Source organism: Nycticebus coucang, chromosome 20 (assembly GCF_027406575.1).
Source record: "Nycticebus coucang isolate mNycCou1 chromosome 20, mNycCou1.pri, whole genome shotgun sequence".
In the NCBI taxonomy this organism is placed as follows: Eukaryota; Metazoa; Chordata; class Mammalia; order Primates; family Lorisidae; genus Nycticebus; species Nycticebus coucang.
This window is the reverse complement of record NC_069799.1, coordinates 63,978,294-63,994,017: the sequence shown is the minus strand read 5'-3', so window position 1 is coordinate 63,994,017 and position 15,724 is coordinate 63,978,294. Positions and strand designations below refer to the sequence as shown.

General features: G+C 45.9%; 1 protein-coding gene across 1 annotated transcript in view; it reads right to left on the bottom strand.

Moving 5' to 3' along the window:
• The window catches only part of ITIH5 (inter-alpha-trypsin inhibitor heavy chain 5), an 80,714-nt gene extending 67,220 nt beyond the window's left edge, over positions 1 to 13,494 (bottom strand). Inside the window, exons 1-2 of the mRNA XM_053572896.1 lie at positions 13,213 to 13,494; positions 4,327 to 4,371 (exon numbers count right to left, since the gene is read on the bottom strand). Of these exons, the coding sequence (XP_053428871.1) occupies positions 4,327 to 4,371; positions 13,213 to 13,302 (135 nt within the window). The 5' untranslated portion in view covers positions 13,303 to 13,494. The remainder of the gene's footprint in view (positions 1 to 4,326; positions 4,372 to 13,212) is intronic.
• Between the last annotated feature and the right edge of the window lie 2,230 nt (positions 13,495 to 15,724).

Genomic DNA, 15,724 nt, shown 5'->3' with positions numbered 1-15,724 from the left:
AGGCATATTTTCTTATGTTCTGTATTCTTGATACCCTGGTATTTAGGATTTTCATGCTGGAGAGACCACCCTTCTAGGGCCAGGGCTGGTTCATTCCTAGAGACAGCAGACGCTCCATGGGAGTGTACCATATACGTGCAAACCAACCAACCCACAGCCTACAGCCCCAGCCACATCCTCCATCAACCTCTCTCACCCTAAGCCAATCTGCCCCTGCCCTAAATCACGCCAGGTCCCAGACAACCAGAGACCACCCCTATGACCCAAAGCCTGCTGAAATTACTCAAACTATCCAATGCTAAGTCTGCTCAGAATGTCTGCCCTGCTCCCCCATGCTTCAGCATGAAAACCCCAATAACGCCCTGCTCCACCTGCCTCCCCACTAAGGCCCTGTATGCTGTCCTCTGGCTCCTGTTTCTGGGGACCTGTGAATGGGAACCTCTTTCTTCATGACAGTCATTTCTGTGTCTGTGTGTCTTACCAGGCCTGCCTAAACCAGATCGTGGCTGGACACACTTTAGAACACCTGGTATGGAGCTGCCACTGAGACACAGTGGCTGCTCTCAGGAGGCTGAATGACGGCAGTCAATTGTCTTAGACAACCTAGGCCAGCATCTGGGAAGCACCACGGAAACTCAGACACAAAAAGACCCCTGCTTTCCAAATTGTAAATTGTGTGTGTAATACCGAGGAACTTTATAAAAAGGGTATCTAATCAATTCAGAATAAAATTAAGCAAATCCCTGCAATCCCGGCAGTGGCAGGAGGTTACCAGCTGTTGTCATCCACGTTCTATTCATCAGTTAGAGCACCAAGCGTTCAGGGAGGCACAGCAAGAGTTAGACGGCTGGAGAATGGGCTATAAGGAGCTCACGGGGTAAATGAGGCTCCAGGCAGGAGCCATGAGTCACGGGGGGCCTTACACACCCTTGGAGTCCGTCCCTCAGGTGCTGTGGAGTCATTGAAGACATTCACATCAGAGCATGATGTGCCAGGTACACTGCTGGAAAGATCAGGCTGATTCCAGCTGGGTGATGAATAAAGTTCACGTTAAAAACTTAGAATAGACTCAGTGCCCGGAGCTCAGTGGTTAGGGCACCAGCCATATGCACCAGGGCTGGTTTGTTCAAACTCAACTGAGGCCTGCTAAGCAACCGTGACGACGACAACCAAAAAATAGCCGGGCATTGTGGGGGGCGCCTGTAGTCCCAGCTACTTGGGAGGCTGAGGCAAGAGGATTGCTTAAGCCTGAGATTTTGAGGTTGCTGTGAACTCTGATGCCACAGCACTCTACCAAGGGCAACATGGTGAGACTCTGTCTCAAAAAAGAAAAAGAAAGAAATTAAAACTTTTATATGGCAAATATACCATAAACAAAGTTAATAGACAAATGACAGATTGAGGGGAAGTCATCCCATTCAGAAGACGGTGGGTATGTATAATGTACGAAGACCTCTGATAAATTGACAATTAGGTGGGTAAAAAACACAATAGCAAGATAAGCAACAGACCTGGAAAAGGAATTCACAGAAGAATGACCCTGAACCAAGAACAAACATATTTTAAAATGTCCAAATCTATAAGTAGTCGTGGAAACGCAACTTAAAGGAACCGTAAGATCCCTCTATCTAACGGACTGCGTCATCAGAGAAAGTCATTACATCAACTGCTCATATCACTGCTAATAAAGAAGAAACAAATACAGATGGTGTCGAGAGCAATAGTGTTCAAAAAGTAATCTTGTGACATCTAGTAAAATTTAAAATGTATATGCACTTTCAATCAGCAATCCTCCTATTAAAACTCTAAGCTGCAGAATTAAACGCACCCACATAACAGAATGAACAAAAGAAGCTTTAGTGCAGCATTGTTTATAAAAAGCTAGAAACACATTGAGAGCTCGTCAATAGTAGAATGCTTAATAAATTATGGTGTCAATGGTAGAATGCTTAATAAATGGTGGGCTAGCAATATGGAATACTATTGGCCATTTTAAAAAGTCCGTAGAGCTATGCCAGGGGAGGTATTGAGTGAAAATTATAAGGAGTAGAGAATGCGTGGCATGAGAGAACAGTTTGTTGAAGATCATGGCCTCAGAAGCTGCATTGTGAGGGCTCAAATCCTGGCTCTTCTTCCCCTTCCCAACTGTGTCATCTTGGGGAAGTGACTTGATCTCTCCAAATCTTTTTTTTTCATCTATAAAATGCCTCAATGACTTACTATGAGAATAATTAAGTCATGACCCTTAAAAACATAAAGCCCTTAGAACAATGCCTGGCACATAGTAAGCACTCAATAAGAATCATCACATATTAAAGTAATCCCAGGGTTTTGATCAAAAATCTCATATATGCAAATGTATACAGGGTCCCCGTCTTCCCCTGTGGTGTGTCATTTTTCTCAGTGGCACTTACTTCTCAATTATTGATACACTTATAATTTATTTATTTGCTTTGTTTTGTCTATCTTTGTCCCCTTTAGAATTCAAGCTCTGTGAAAGACGGGGCATTTTGTGTGTTTCGTTATTGCTGTTCCCACTGCCCAGGACCGTGCTGGGCAGGTAGCAGGCACTAGAAAAACTACTTGTTGAATGAATGAATGAATGAACATGTGTGTATGTGTGTTATGTGCTGTATGTCATATGTGTTACGTGTGTTACATATATGTGGATATATGTATGCGTGTGTGTGTGTATACGTATATGTATATATTGCTAGGAGACTCCATGAGTTTCTGATATTACTGCACATTTCACAAGCAGTGGCTCCAGCTGCCTTTGCTCTGAACTATCTTTTTGAGGATGTTTGTACAGCAGACAGCCTTGGAAGACAGGTGGTATCTTCCTCCAGAGAAGAAAGCAGGTTGGCTTAATGTCCAGAATGATAAAGAGAGTACTTTCCTCTGGGGGTCGGGGGACATCAGGCAGGCTTAGTGCTCTTTATTAAAGAATCAAGCTCCCTAAGCCTGGGTTCCTCCCATGCAATGCAAACCAGCTGCACACACAGGTGCCATCTGGCCCTCTCTGTGTCACCATATGGGAACTGAGGAATGCCAAAAATGCCGATGCTCTGACCACCGCGGTTGCTGTGAGTAACAGGTCGTCCTTTGTCCCTGACCTCAGAGTCTCCTGTGACCTGCTGGCATCAATGAAATGGTGACAAACTAACTTACTAGCTTGTAAGTAAGGTGAAATCTCACACCCTTCACAATTCTTCACACACTAAAGTAAATTTCTGTCTAGGATCATGTGAATATGGAGAAGACATGAAAGAATGAATACTAGGCTAAAAAACTGGGGTGTGGGGAGTCAGGATTAAGAGAACTGGGGGACAAAAGGGGGAAGAAAAAAAGCCAAGCAAGAAATGGAAAAGAATACAAAGTCCTAGTCCAAAGAAAGATGGCACTGACTATGACGCTGGTAACCAGAAATCGGAATTGACTCAAACGCCAGCTGGCTGCAGGGAGGGTCAGACAGTGCCTCACCAGCACGCCCCACATTTGGATAGTCCACAGCACGCACAGAAGAGCTGAGCTGTCTCCGACGAGCTCCTCGAGTGCCAGTCTGTTAGCCTCCAACAGGCACTGAGGCCTGCCCCACCCTCATCGCCCGAGGCTTTAATCTGCAAATGTGGATTTTTTTGTTGCTTACTTTATAACAAAGCTTTTATTTCCTGGGTAAGGATGTCATAACAAAATAAAGATTATATTTAGGTTTTCCTTGTTTTAAGAAGGTCTTTGATTCTCCATGCTTTGTCCTTAATAGTCCTACTGAAATAATCGAAGTCCTTTTAGAAAAAAAAAAAATCCACTTAAAAAAGCCTTATTAAATGAAGCAGTGCCTGTGGCTCAAAGGAGTGGGGCACCGGTCCCATATACCAGAGGTGGTGGGTTCAAACCCAGCCCTGGTCAAAAAAAAAAAAACTACAATGTTTCATGTTAAGTTCTTCTCCACTCTGCTTTATAAGATTTGTTTTTTGTTCTTGTATTTTGTTTTTTGTTTTTTGAGACAAGAATCTTATTCTGTCACCCCGGATAGAGTGCCACAGCGTCATCACAGCAACCTCAAACTCCTGGACAATGTCTGACCAGTTCTTCTTTTTCTTTTTTTGTTTTTAGTAGAGACAAGGGTCTCACTCTTGCTCAGGCTGGTCCCGAACGCCTGAACTCAAGTCATCCACCCACCTCGGCCTCCCAGAGTGTGTGAGCCACCATGCCTGGCACCACTTTGTAGGACCTGGATGCCCCGCAAGGAAAATGAGTGCCTGGTTCAAAATAAATAGAAAAATGAGGGAACTGGCTTTGGGGGTGTACCATGAACATACGTACCAGCCTCTGCAAGAGCCTGACTTGCCTGGGGACCCTCAGTCCAACCTATCAAAAGAAAAGAGACATAAAATATGATTGCCGGGTCATTCTAAAGTAAGTTACACAAGGGGGTTAAAATTGACTCAGATTCACTCAAAGGTCTATCAGTCCTGAAAAGCAGCTTCAACTTTTTCTATTAGGGAGATTGTTTCCAGGCCAGAATTGGAATTCATCTCTCTCAGACCTAGTTAATCCCATAACGTCACACAGCCTTGTCTCCCTGTTCTTCAATCTGTAAGAGGAGCATAGTTGAAATGAGAAGACAAAAAGATCATTAGAATATTTGTATCTGTTTCATTTTATTTGGGGGCTTAAAATTAAGGTCTCTGCTCTTGTGTCGATCATGATGAGTAAAGGTTTTCAGCCTTACTCTGATGAGGTCATTATTCAATGCAAAACTCCAGGAAACTCTGGAAGCAAAACTGAATTTACCTTGAGTTTTCTTATTATGTCTTTTCTGGACGATTTGCTGTATTCCACAACCAGAGGTGGGGCATGGAAAGGTGATTAAAAAAAAAACCTCATTAATGATAAACCAGCCTTTCTGGACTAATTTCAAAGTGCTGGCTAGTGGCACAACCTGCTCATGGCAAGTCTGTGTTTCAATAATAAAAGTGTAAACTGTCAGTGCTGTGGGTAATAAATGTTCCTTTCTGGGAGGCCATTTGACAATGTAGATCAAACCTGAAAAGCACACCTAAACTTTATGCACGTTTTTAAGCAGCTTTATGAGGTACAATTCATATACAACCACATTTATTCACTTCAAGTACACAAGTAAATGGTTTTTTACTATACACACAGAGCTGTGCGGCCATCTCCACATTACCTTTAGGTGATTGAAATCTTTATCTTTAGACATTTTTACTTTCCTAAACATAAGCCCTGCACCTGTTAGCTCCCCTCTTCACCTCCTCTGTGCCCCAGTTCCTGCAACCACTAACCCACTTTGGTCTGTGGTTCTGTTCACTCTGGCCATGTCACACCAATGGGGCCTCATAATGTGAAGTCTTGCATTTGGCTTTTTCCACTTAGCAGAATGTTTTCAAAGTTTGTCCATGTTGTACCAAGCAGTGCTTCCTTTCTTTCTATGTCTGAGTAATATTCCTCTCTACGGACATACCACAGTCTGTCTGTCCATCCACTCTGTTGAGGGATATTCGAGTCGTTTCCACCTTTTAGCCATTCTGAGTAACACAGAACTGGAATCAGCATTACATGAACATTCACAGGCAAACCTTTATGTTGGAGGTATGTTTTTATTTTCCTAGGAGTGGAATTTCCTCCTGAGTCATAAGGTAAATTTAACTTTTTAAGAAATTGCCCATTTTCCAAAGTGGCTGTAGCATTTTACCCACCAGTATGCATGTCTTTTAATGTATGAATTCTATTTACAAAAATTATTAGAAAAACAAATGTGTAAGAAAATTCTTTGCAACTGTTATTTTATTTTGAGACACAGTCTCTCTCTGTCACCCTGCACAGAGTGCTGTGGCATCACAGCTCACAGTCCAAACTCTTGGACTCAAGCAATTCTCTTGCCTACCAAGCCTACCAAGTAGCTGGGACTACAGATGCCCACCATAATGCCTAGCTTTTTTTTTATTTTTTAGTAGAGATGGGGTCTCACTCTTGCTCAAGCTGATCTCGAACTTCTGAGCTCAAGCAATGCACCATCCTCAGCCTCCCAGAGTGCTAGGATTACAGGTGTGAGCCATCTTGCATGGCCTTTGTGCAACGTTTATAACAATTGCTCATAACTTGAAAGGGATGGGGAACCTGAGGCCTTGAGACCACAGGTGGCCTTCCAGACCCTTGTATGGGGGTGCTACCTTTTGACTGAATCCAAATTTTACTGAAAAAAATTTTTAATAAAGGGATTTATTTTGTGAAGTTTGGATTTGGTTAAGAGGCTGCACTCAGGGATCCAGACGGCTACAAGGGGCTGGCCAATAAGTTACGAATGTAAGTAACATTTGTCTCTCCTGGGCCAAGCATTTCAGGTGTTCGATCCTCAGAACTCCTTTTTCCCTCTGTCTCATCATTGCCAACGCCGGAGGTGGTAGCTGCTCTACCAAGGCCAAGTTCAAAGTGACCACCATGTGCACAGCTGCTCCCCTGCCAACCTGAAATGAACAATTTGTACAGGAAAGAAATAAACTTTGTTATTTAAGAGGCCAAGAACAGAAAGTTGTTTGGTAACACAGCAGACCGTAGCCTCTCCTGACAGATACACACTGACATAAGTTCAAGTGAATAATTCAGGTAACAAAACATCTTGTTTAATACGATCCTATTTTTGTAAGCATAAGTGTTTTTGTGGGTAGCATGTGACCAAAACGCTAAAGGGTGGTTGGAATCTTTGTCTTTAGACTTTTCTGTATAACCTTGGGTTTTGACAAATTGGAGTGTATTACTGCCACAGTAGAAAAATGATAAACATTTTTCCATTTTGAAAACTGAAAGTATAACAGAAACTGTTTTGGCCCCATCCTCTCCCTAATACCCCTTCAAAATGTATATTGTTAATTATCATTCCGAGCCCGGATGGAGCCTCCCATTTGATAGAACAGGGAACAGAGAGATAAAGCACAGGACTCAGGCTGACACCATCCCTGGCTCCAACGTAGAACCAAACAATTCCTAGGAGGATGCTGGTTCCAGATTTCTAATATGAAACGAGATGTCTGAGCGACCCTCAAAGAAAGGCCATGCTAAGATTTTAGGCAAGTTCTTTACCAGGCCTGTGGGTTCATCTCAGGCCTTTCCCTCCCTAAAATTGTGGAATAGTCTGGGGACCACTTAAAATAGCTCTGGTCAGCAGAGAAGCCCAGCCCCTCTTGGGTACTGAGTTCCCCGATTGATCTAAAGAATTTTCTTTGAAGTTTCCTCTTTGTAAAATAGGTTTTCCAAGAAAATAAGTGTGCTTTTAGAAGAACAAGAAAAGTTGGTTTTTCATTTTTAAGATGCCTGTCTGACATCTCCAGGGATCACTACGGCTACTTCAGTCCAAGTTAACCTCAGCTTGACCCAGAATCACAACTTCCCAGTAGACACAGAATCCTGGTGCCAGCGAGGACTGGAAGTGCACATGGCACCAAAGTCATCATCATTGTATATTGTTAAGGGTTCCTGATCCTTTTTATTATTTGATGTTTCCCTGTTGCCTTGTAAGAAAATGAGAGAAGGGTTTGAGGACAGAGATGTTAACTGACTTCCAGCTTCATGACAAGAACTACTATACGTGGTCATCTTAGAGCCTCCCCTGACCTGCCTGGGGCCCCATCGTGGACGTAAGAGCTGGATCACAGGATTCTTTACATCCACCCAGCTGAGCTACTTCTCCAGCATCAGAACAGAAGATGTCCACACCACAGTATTTATTAAGCCACAATCTCTGCCATCACAGACTGTGCTAGCTAACTTTCCAGAAAGAAATATGTTCATGAAAATGTAATAGACAAGGTAAGTTTCATACATTACAAGGAAAATGGGAAAAAGAAGAGTTCACCATGTACTTGAGTGACCATTCAAGACTTTATGCTGGAGAGATGGCTAGAACTACCTGTGCAGAGGTTTGCTGGGTGGGAAGAAGGGGAGAAATTAAGTTCAATATCAGAACTGTGCTCAGAAACATCCTGTCTATGCCTAAATCTGTCCTCTTCAGCTCCCATGGACCAAGCAGCATTTACTGCCAGGAAACAGGGTAGCCCAGGGTCTCCTTTGGACAAGCATGCAGCAATGACACCATCGGGGCCAACGAGTGTCAAATGCCTGCATCCATCCCATTATCCATTAGTGCAACTACAGGCCAAAGAGGGGCGGGTGCTACTTAAATGTTTCTAACTTGAATAACAGGGGCTGTGTTTTTTCCCAGGAGCTATCTGAGCGTGGGATCCCATCAGACAGAGGAGAAATGCCCTTAAAACATACCAAGAATTCATCAGTGGGAAAGAACAGGACACAGAAAAAGAGAAACGAAGCCCAATTCTTGAGGGCACCCTCTCCCTTTTGGTATGGATGCTTTAATGACCAACTGACTGGTAGAGAGATATAAAGGCAAGGTTTATATCCTCTGCTCCTCCTTTTGTCACTGGATCCGTGACTCCAGGTCCCATAAGACTGCAGTCCTGAACCCCCAGGCCATGGACAGTAGTGGTCCGTGGTCCATTAGGAACCAGGCCACACAGCAGGAGGTGAGTGCACGGAACTTCATCTGTGTTTACAGCTGCCCCCGACTGCTTGCATGGCCACCTTAACTCTGCCTCCTGTCACATCATCAGTGGAATTAGATGGTCAAAGGAGCATTAATCCTACTGTAAACTACACATGGGAGGGATCTAGGTTGTGTGTTCTAATGCCTGTCCCCCATCCACGGAAAAATTGGCTTCCTTGAAACCAGTCCCTAATGCCAAATAGGTTGGAGGACGGGCGTGGCAGCTCAAGCAGGTAGATCACTTGAGCTCAGGAATTCAAGACCACCCTGAACAAAAGTGAAACCCCATCTCTACTTAAAAATAGAAAAATTAGCAAGGTATTATGGCAGGCACCTGCGGTCCGAGCTACTCAGGAGGCTGAGGCAGGAGGATTACTTGAGTCCAGGAGTTGGAGGTTGCAGTGAGCTATGATGATGCCACTGTACTCTGGGGCAATAGTGTGACTGTCTCAAAAATAAAATAAAATAAAACAAAACAAAAAAACACTGGGGACTGCATAAGAGATCCAAGAGATGCTACACTTGGGCCAGCCTCAGCCAAACCCCTTCCATTGACTGAAGTTGTGAGTTCCTAGAGGGATCTATACCAGGAATTTATTTACCGTTGGCCCCTACTCCTCTGAGGGCATTCTGAAGTCCTGAAACTAAGACTCAGCAGCTAAGCAGTCAGTTATCTTAGAGATCTGCTATGGCACCTGGAACAAAATCAAGGGCTAAACGTTATAAAGTCACACGAGATGTCGTTTACCAGGTGGGCTGAGAAGAGTTAGTCTGAGAATAGTGTCCCACTTGGGTAATTCTACACCACCTTCCTCTGGAGTTATGTTGCTGTCAGCCATTCCTAATTTGGGGTGCCTAGAACCTCAGTAGGAGGAAGAAACTTGATATTTCAGCTAAAATTCTAAACAATTTCCAGGAAGATTAAAAATTTTGAAAAGTGCTGACCTGAGGCAAGTCACCCGGCTTCTTCTCTTTTCCTGTGAAAAAATCAGGGAAGCGGACCTTGCTTTTGGGAAAATAAGTGGTTCAGAACGTTTCTTCCTACCCGCCACCAAAGCTCAGGTGTTCATCCTGTGGCCCCTGCTTCCTAAATCAGCCCTATCCGATGCAGGAATATCGCTGATGTTCCCAGTGGCAGTTCTGGTGGGAAGGTAAGCAGGATGGCCTCACACTGGCGTGTCCAAGGATTGGAGAAAAGAGCTAGTGGGGAACAGGAAGGCAGATACAATTCATCCCTCAGTTCTCAGGACCTCCCCACACCTCCTTCCCACTCCCAAAAAAGGAGATAAGGTTGGTTTGGGGGTGAGCAAATCTCTAGACCTCTCCCACATCATCTTCCTTCCTCACTCAGCTTCGTAATCCCACTGCAACAATCACATCACAGCACATAGGGCAACACCGCCGAGGGGCCTGCCACTTACAAAATCTTTCACTGGCTTTATTTTTTAAAGAGTTACAAAACAAAACAAACAAACAAAACCACTTGTCTTGAGTCTCTGCTTTTTGCCCACATGCAAAGATTTGGTTCTGAGTGAGAATTTATAAAAAATTAAAAATATGAAAATTTCCAGTCCAGGGAATTAGTTCTGTAATGCCACAATACACAGATGTCGGAACCAGGATCAGCATGCAGTGAATGTCATCTAGGTGCTAGGAGCTACAAGTATAAATTGAACTTAGGCCAGACACCGTGGCTCGGCCCTGAAATCTCAGCACTTTGGGAGGCTAAGGTGGAAAGATTGCTTGAGGGCAGAAGTTTGAGACCAGCCTCCCCAACTCTACTAAAAAACAGAAAAATTAGCCATGTGTTGTGGTGGGCACCAGTAGTCCCAGCTACTGGGGAGGCTGAGGCAGGAGGGTCAGTTGATCTCAGGAAATAGAGGTTGCTGTGAGCTAAGCGGATGCCACTGCACTCTAGCCCAAGCTACAGAGTAAGACTCAGTCTCACACACAGACACACACAAATAGGAATTAAACAAAGTAAGCTCAATTATAGATGCAAAAGTGGCTTGCTATCTAGAGGAGTCATTGAGAGCTCTGGCTTTGGTGTCCAGCATACTGGGCTGTAATCCAGCCTCTGTACTGAGTGGGTTGAACCTGTCATTTCTGGAAAAGGGCTTTCCTGATCATCCTCTCTAAAGTACGTGTGCTAAGACCTTGCCACGGCAGTCCAAGATGTAACAGGGGTGTACATAAATACTAAAGACCATTAATATCACTTGACTATGCACTGTATGAAAATGCTTTGCCTGAATTCACTCACTTGATCCTCACAACAGCCATAAAAACAGAACTGGATTATTATTTTTTATTTAATATTGGATGATTATGTAAAAGCTAACAAATGTAAGCTTCAGGACCCCTCCATTGTACTAGCCCCTAATACTAGATGGCATATGTGGTATTTGTCAGATTGTCAAATGTGGAATTTGTTGTCCTTTATTTATTTTTATTGCACACTGCAGGTTGAAAACCTCGCTTTTAGTAGTCTTTCCACTCAGGGTAATCCTGTGCTCAGGTGGAAGAGAGCGTGAGAGCTGAAGAAGCCTGAATCTAAGGCGTTACAGGTGTGTTTCCAGTTACACGCAAAGGACCAATAAGAATCGCAATGTAAGTTAACAGTTATAATCTGTTATATTCAAAAGTGCATAAGATTTGCATAACCTGTTACATGCTAAAAATGGAACTTACATATATTAAATCGCAAAGGCCATAATTACGGAGAATAGAGCACTCACTCCATTCTCACATTCTGTTCAAAGATTTAAGCATATGAATTCTTTCACACTTCAACATCCTTTCAATGAAGTGATTGCGTCATCTTCATTCAGAGATAGAGGCTGACAGACATTATGTAACTCCCTGGTAAGCAAAGAGTTGGGATTTGAAGCCAGGAAGCCCACGGCTGAGGCTTATGTTCTCAAATTCTACATCACAAGAACTAAATTTTAAAAAATGGAGTAGGGAGAAAAGGTAAAATTGCAAATTTTCATGGAACTTTATGCCTTGGAGTCTTTTTCCTGATTTAGTCATTTTCAAGATAAATACTGCCGTGGGTTGAAGACAGCAGGAATCACTCAGATGGGCCAAACTGGCGTACTCCTCTGAAGGAGAGTCTAGACAGTGCTAAGCACACACTGGGTCTTCCTGGTGCATAAAAGGAATCTTTGTTTCAGTTCATCCCACTCTTCTGGCTCCAGCCTCCAAAAAAGCTTCAAGATCTTTACCCTAAATTCTTTCCCTGGGCACCAACAGCAAAGGCCAGGGGTAAGCACCACAGCGTGAGAAGCACTTTTTGTGTTTTTTTAATTAGATCATAACTGTGTACATTACTACATTCATAGGGTACAATGTGCTGACTTTATAGATGTGTTAACTCCTCCCCTCCTCACAGCCCTGTTACCTCCCCACATTTTACAGATAAAGAAAAGAGCTGGTAAACCAGGAATCAAACCCAGACTTCCTGGTACCATGTTCACACCCTTTACCACTTACTAAAACATCTCCCAGTTATTGAGTGCCTGCTGTATACCGGGCCCTTCACACAAACTAACTGAATCCTCTCGTGCAAGCTTAGAAGGAGCTGGGTTCCCGGCTGTGACCAGCAAGGAAAAGCAGCTCAGAGCAATTCAGGGCCCTGGGGACGAGCCTGCCCGCTTCACCCAAACTCTGCACTTTTCCTACACCACCCAGAAGCCTCCTGGGATTTTTTATTAGATATTCTTCCTGACAACCTCAAGAGAAAATGGCCATTCCTTCCACTTCACTAATAGGAACGTTCCTAAGCCAGAGTCAGCTTGAAAACAACCAGCTGACGTTTAGACAGTTCGTCTTCCAGATCTACTCAAAACAAGAGATCCGGGAAGGGCAGAGAAGATCTGCCACCCTGGATTGTCCCCATCCCTCCCATGAAAAAACGTAATATCTAAAGAATATGTGTGTAAACAGCACTATTTTAATTCTGGCGGAGCCATTTTTCACGTAAGATCTTAATATTTGTGTGAACCTGCCTCATACTTTTCCGAGAGCTTTCTGTATTTGCAGGCTGTGCTCACCTGGGATGGGTAAACTGTCACAGACCCTGCCAAACAACAGGTGATCAGCTGGAGGACTGTGTCACCTTTAAACTGCTGAACAAACCACGGATGGTAACTAAACGGGAAGGTCGCCTTCTCCTGATTTTCAGATGGGAAAAGCTGAGGCTTCCAGGAGTCTGGAACTTTTCCCAGACTTTCTTTCTCCCTGGACCAACAAGGAGCAACAACCAACGAGCAGGCACCCACGGTAAAGATCTCATAATTAAAGTAGTGGGCGTCAGTCTCGGAAATTAACAGGGACTGCGAGAGATCCGCGCAGATGGCAGGAGGCAACTCGGCTGTGCGCGACTCTGAAGTCGCAGGCGCAGGCGGGCACCGCAGCAGAAGTGACCCGCAGGCGACCAGCAGATGGGAAACTCCCGGGCAGAAGGCTGAGCAAAGGGACACTCGGAAACGACGCGGAGAGGGGCATGCCTCCCTTCCTCACGGCCAGGACCGGCCGGAGCGAGCCTGTCCAGCAGCCGAGGCCCGGAAGGCAGAGGGAGCGGACAGCAGCCGCGCGGGGCCCCCGGGCACCCCAGCTCGCCCACTTACTTGCTCCGAAGTGTCACCCCAGCTCCGCGCTTCCCCCTGCGCCCCCGCGCACAGGGGCAGCCCCAGGCACAGACCCAGCAGCAGGAGCATGGCTGGGCGAGGCGCGGCCACCGCACCGGGACCCGCGGGACGCGCAGGGCAGCGCTCAGGGCTCCGCGCCGCGGGACGCGCTCGCCCCGCCTCTCCTCTCCCGGGCCCCGCCTCCCCCTGGAGTCCCGCCCATATGGGGGCCCCCAACTCCCAGGGCCCTCTCACAGCAGCCGCCCCCGGAGCCCGGCTTCCCCCTGGGGTACCACTTCTATGGGGTCCCGAGCACCACTTTTCCGCTTAGGGCCCCGCTTCCCCACGACCCCTCCCGCCCTCGCCCTCCTCTCGCCTTTCCACTCCGCCTCCACCGGGTCCCCTTCTTCCCCCGACTCCCGGCCCCTGACCCCCAGACCTCCCCCCCATCCCTCCCCCCGCATCCCGGGTCCCGCCTTCCTCTAGGCTCTGCCTCCTGGGTCCCTCTTCCCTGGTGCCACCTCCCGGTTTCCTGCTCACCCCAGGCCCCCTCTTCCCCAACCCCATCACCAGCCCGGCCGCCTCCCCGCGCCAGAGTCTGTGGGAGATTCCCTGCGCACCTCGGGAGAAGGGTCGCACCTCCACCCGGCTGCGTGTGACACTTTCAGGACCAGACTCTGCCTCTGCCGAGCCTCATATTCCATTTGCAGCTGCCAACTCCCCTTCCCCAATTCTTCCTCTTCCTCAAGGTGCGTGCTTCTTTGTGGCTTAATTCCTGTCCCCAGAGGACGCGGGAAGGGCCTGCCTGGCCCTCAGAAAGCAGTCCAGCCCTCTCTGCCACCTACAGCCCGCAGGGGACCTGAGAGCGGCACGTGTCCCTGGCTGGGAAGCCGAGACGAAGCAGCCCGGTGCAGAGGGGACTAGCAAGGCCCTTTGGTGCTGTTCTGGCTCAAGGGGACAGATTGGAGTGCTGTGAGGTAGTATTTCTAATCTTTGGTTATTAATCATGAAAATGAATGCTATTATGTATCTTGGTTACAAACTACTGGTGGTATTTCCATCTTGCCCTAGGAAGAATAGTTGCCCACCAGCCGCCCACACCTGGCCATCTTCCTATCTGGTAGATACACAAAGTAGCTGGAGCCACTGTTGTTTCCTCTTCCAGAAGACAGTCACCTCTAAGACGTGTTTTAATGTCTCTGTGACAATTCCATCTGAAAATGGATTTGTCATTTAGGGCCAAGGACTGGGAAATGGTGAATGTGGATAATGGGACATCCGTCCTGTTGGATATTATTTAGCCATTAAATAATAATCACGGGATATCTAGAAACACAGAAAATGTTGACACTATACTCTAAAGAGAACAGCAGTGTGGTTATAATTAGATAAAAATACACACGCATGCATGGGTGGCGCCTGTGGCTCAAAGGAGTGGGGCGCCGGCCCCATATGCTGGAGGTGGCAGGTTCGAACCCAGCCCCAGCCAGAAACTGAAAAAAAAACAATACACATGCATGGACATAAAAACCAGGAAAAACCTGAAGGATGAAAGCAGTGGACGGGTTAGGCTGTGGTGATATCACTTGTTAAAATAGTTATGTACTCTGAGTGAAATGTTGTCTGTTCAACAAAGAAATGTTCAACACAAACATGTTGCTACTGTGAAATCCGTGAAAGAAAGTCATTGTCATTAGCAGTTAATCATTTAATAGCTTAACTGCTGACTAATTAAAGAGCATGCAACCAAGAAGAAATAATAACCGTAGCTGATGCAGCAAAGTTTTCTACAACAGGGCGGTGCCTGTGGCTCAGTTGGTAGGGCGCCGGCCCCATATACCGAGCGTGGGGGGTTCAGACCCGGCCCCGGCTGAACTGCAACCAAAAAATAGCCGGGCGTTGTGGCGGGCGCCTGTAGTCCCAGCTGCTTGGGAGGCTGAGGCAAGAGAATCACTTAAGCCCAGGAGTTGGAGGTTGCTGTGAGCTGTGTGAGGCCACGGCACTCTACCGAGGGCCATAAAGTGAGACTCTGTCTCTACAAAAAAAGATTTTTCTACAACAAAACCGCGTAGAAACCTTGTGGGAATTGTGTTCACATCCTGTCCTCGTTTTTCATGAAGGAGAATAATCCCGAATCTTCTAGAGTCAGGGTTTGCCTATTTTTCTCTAGAGAGAAAAATAACTATTTGTGAACTGAAAGTTAAATTGGACAAAGCCAGGTCATTCAAAAGGGGACGGAACCATGGCTATGATTTCAAACCTGTTAACTTCAATAGAATAGAGATTCCATCTTCTCTTTCCCACCATCCCTCTCTCTGGTAATGCTGGGAGGGCTGAACTATTTTCACACTTATATCTGTCCTTTTTTCCAAATCTGTATGAAGTTTTGCAGCAGTCCAGCATTAAGAGGGTGAGTTTTACTTTCTGCTTCTTGGACGACCCCCTGATTCTGCCCAGGGCCATGGTGCTCGTGGACTGTGAGGTTTGTTTTAAGGCTGGTTTCTCCAATTGG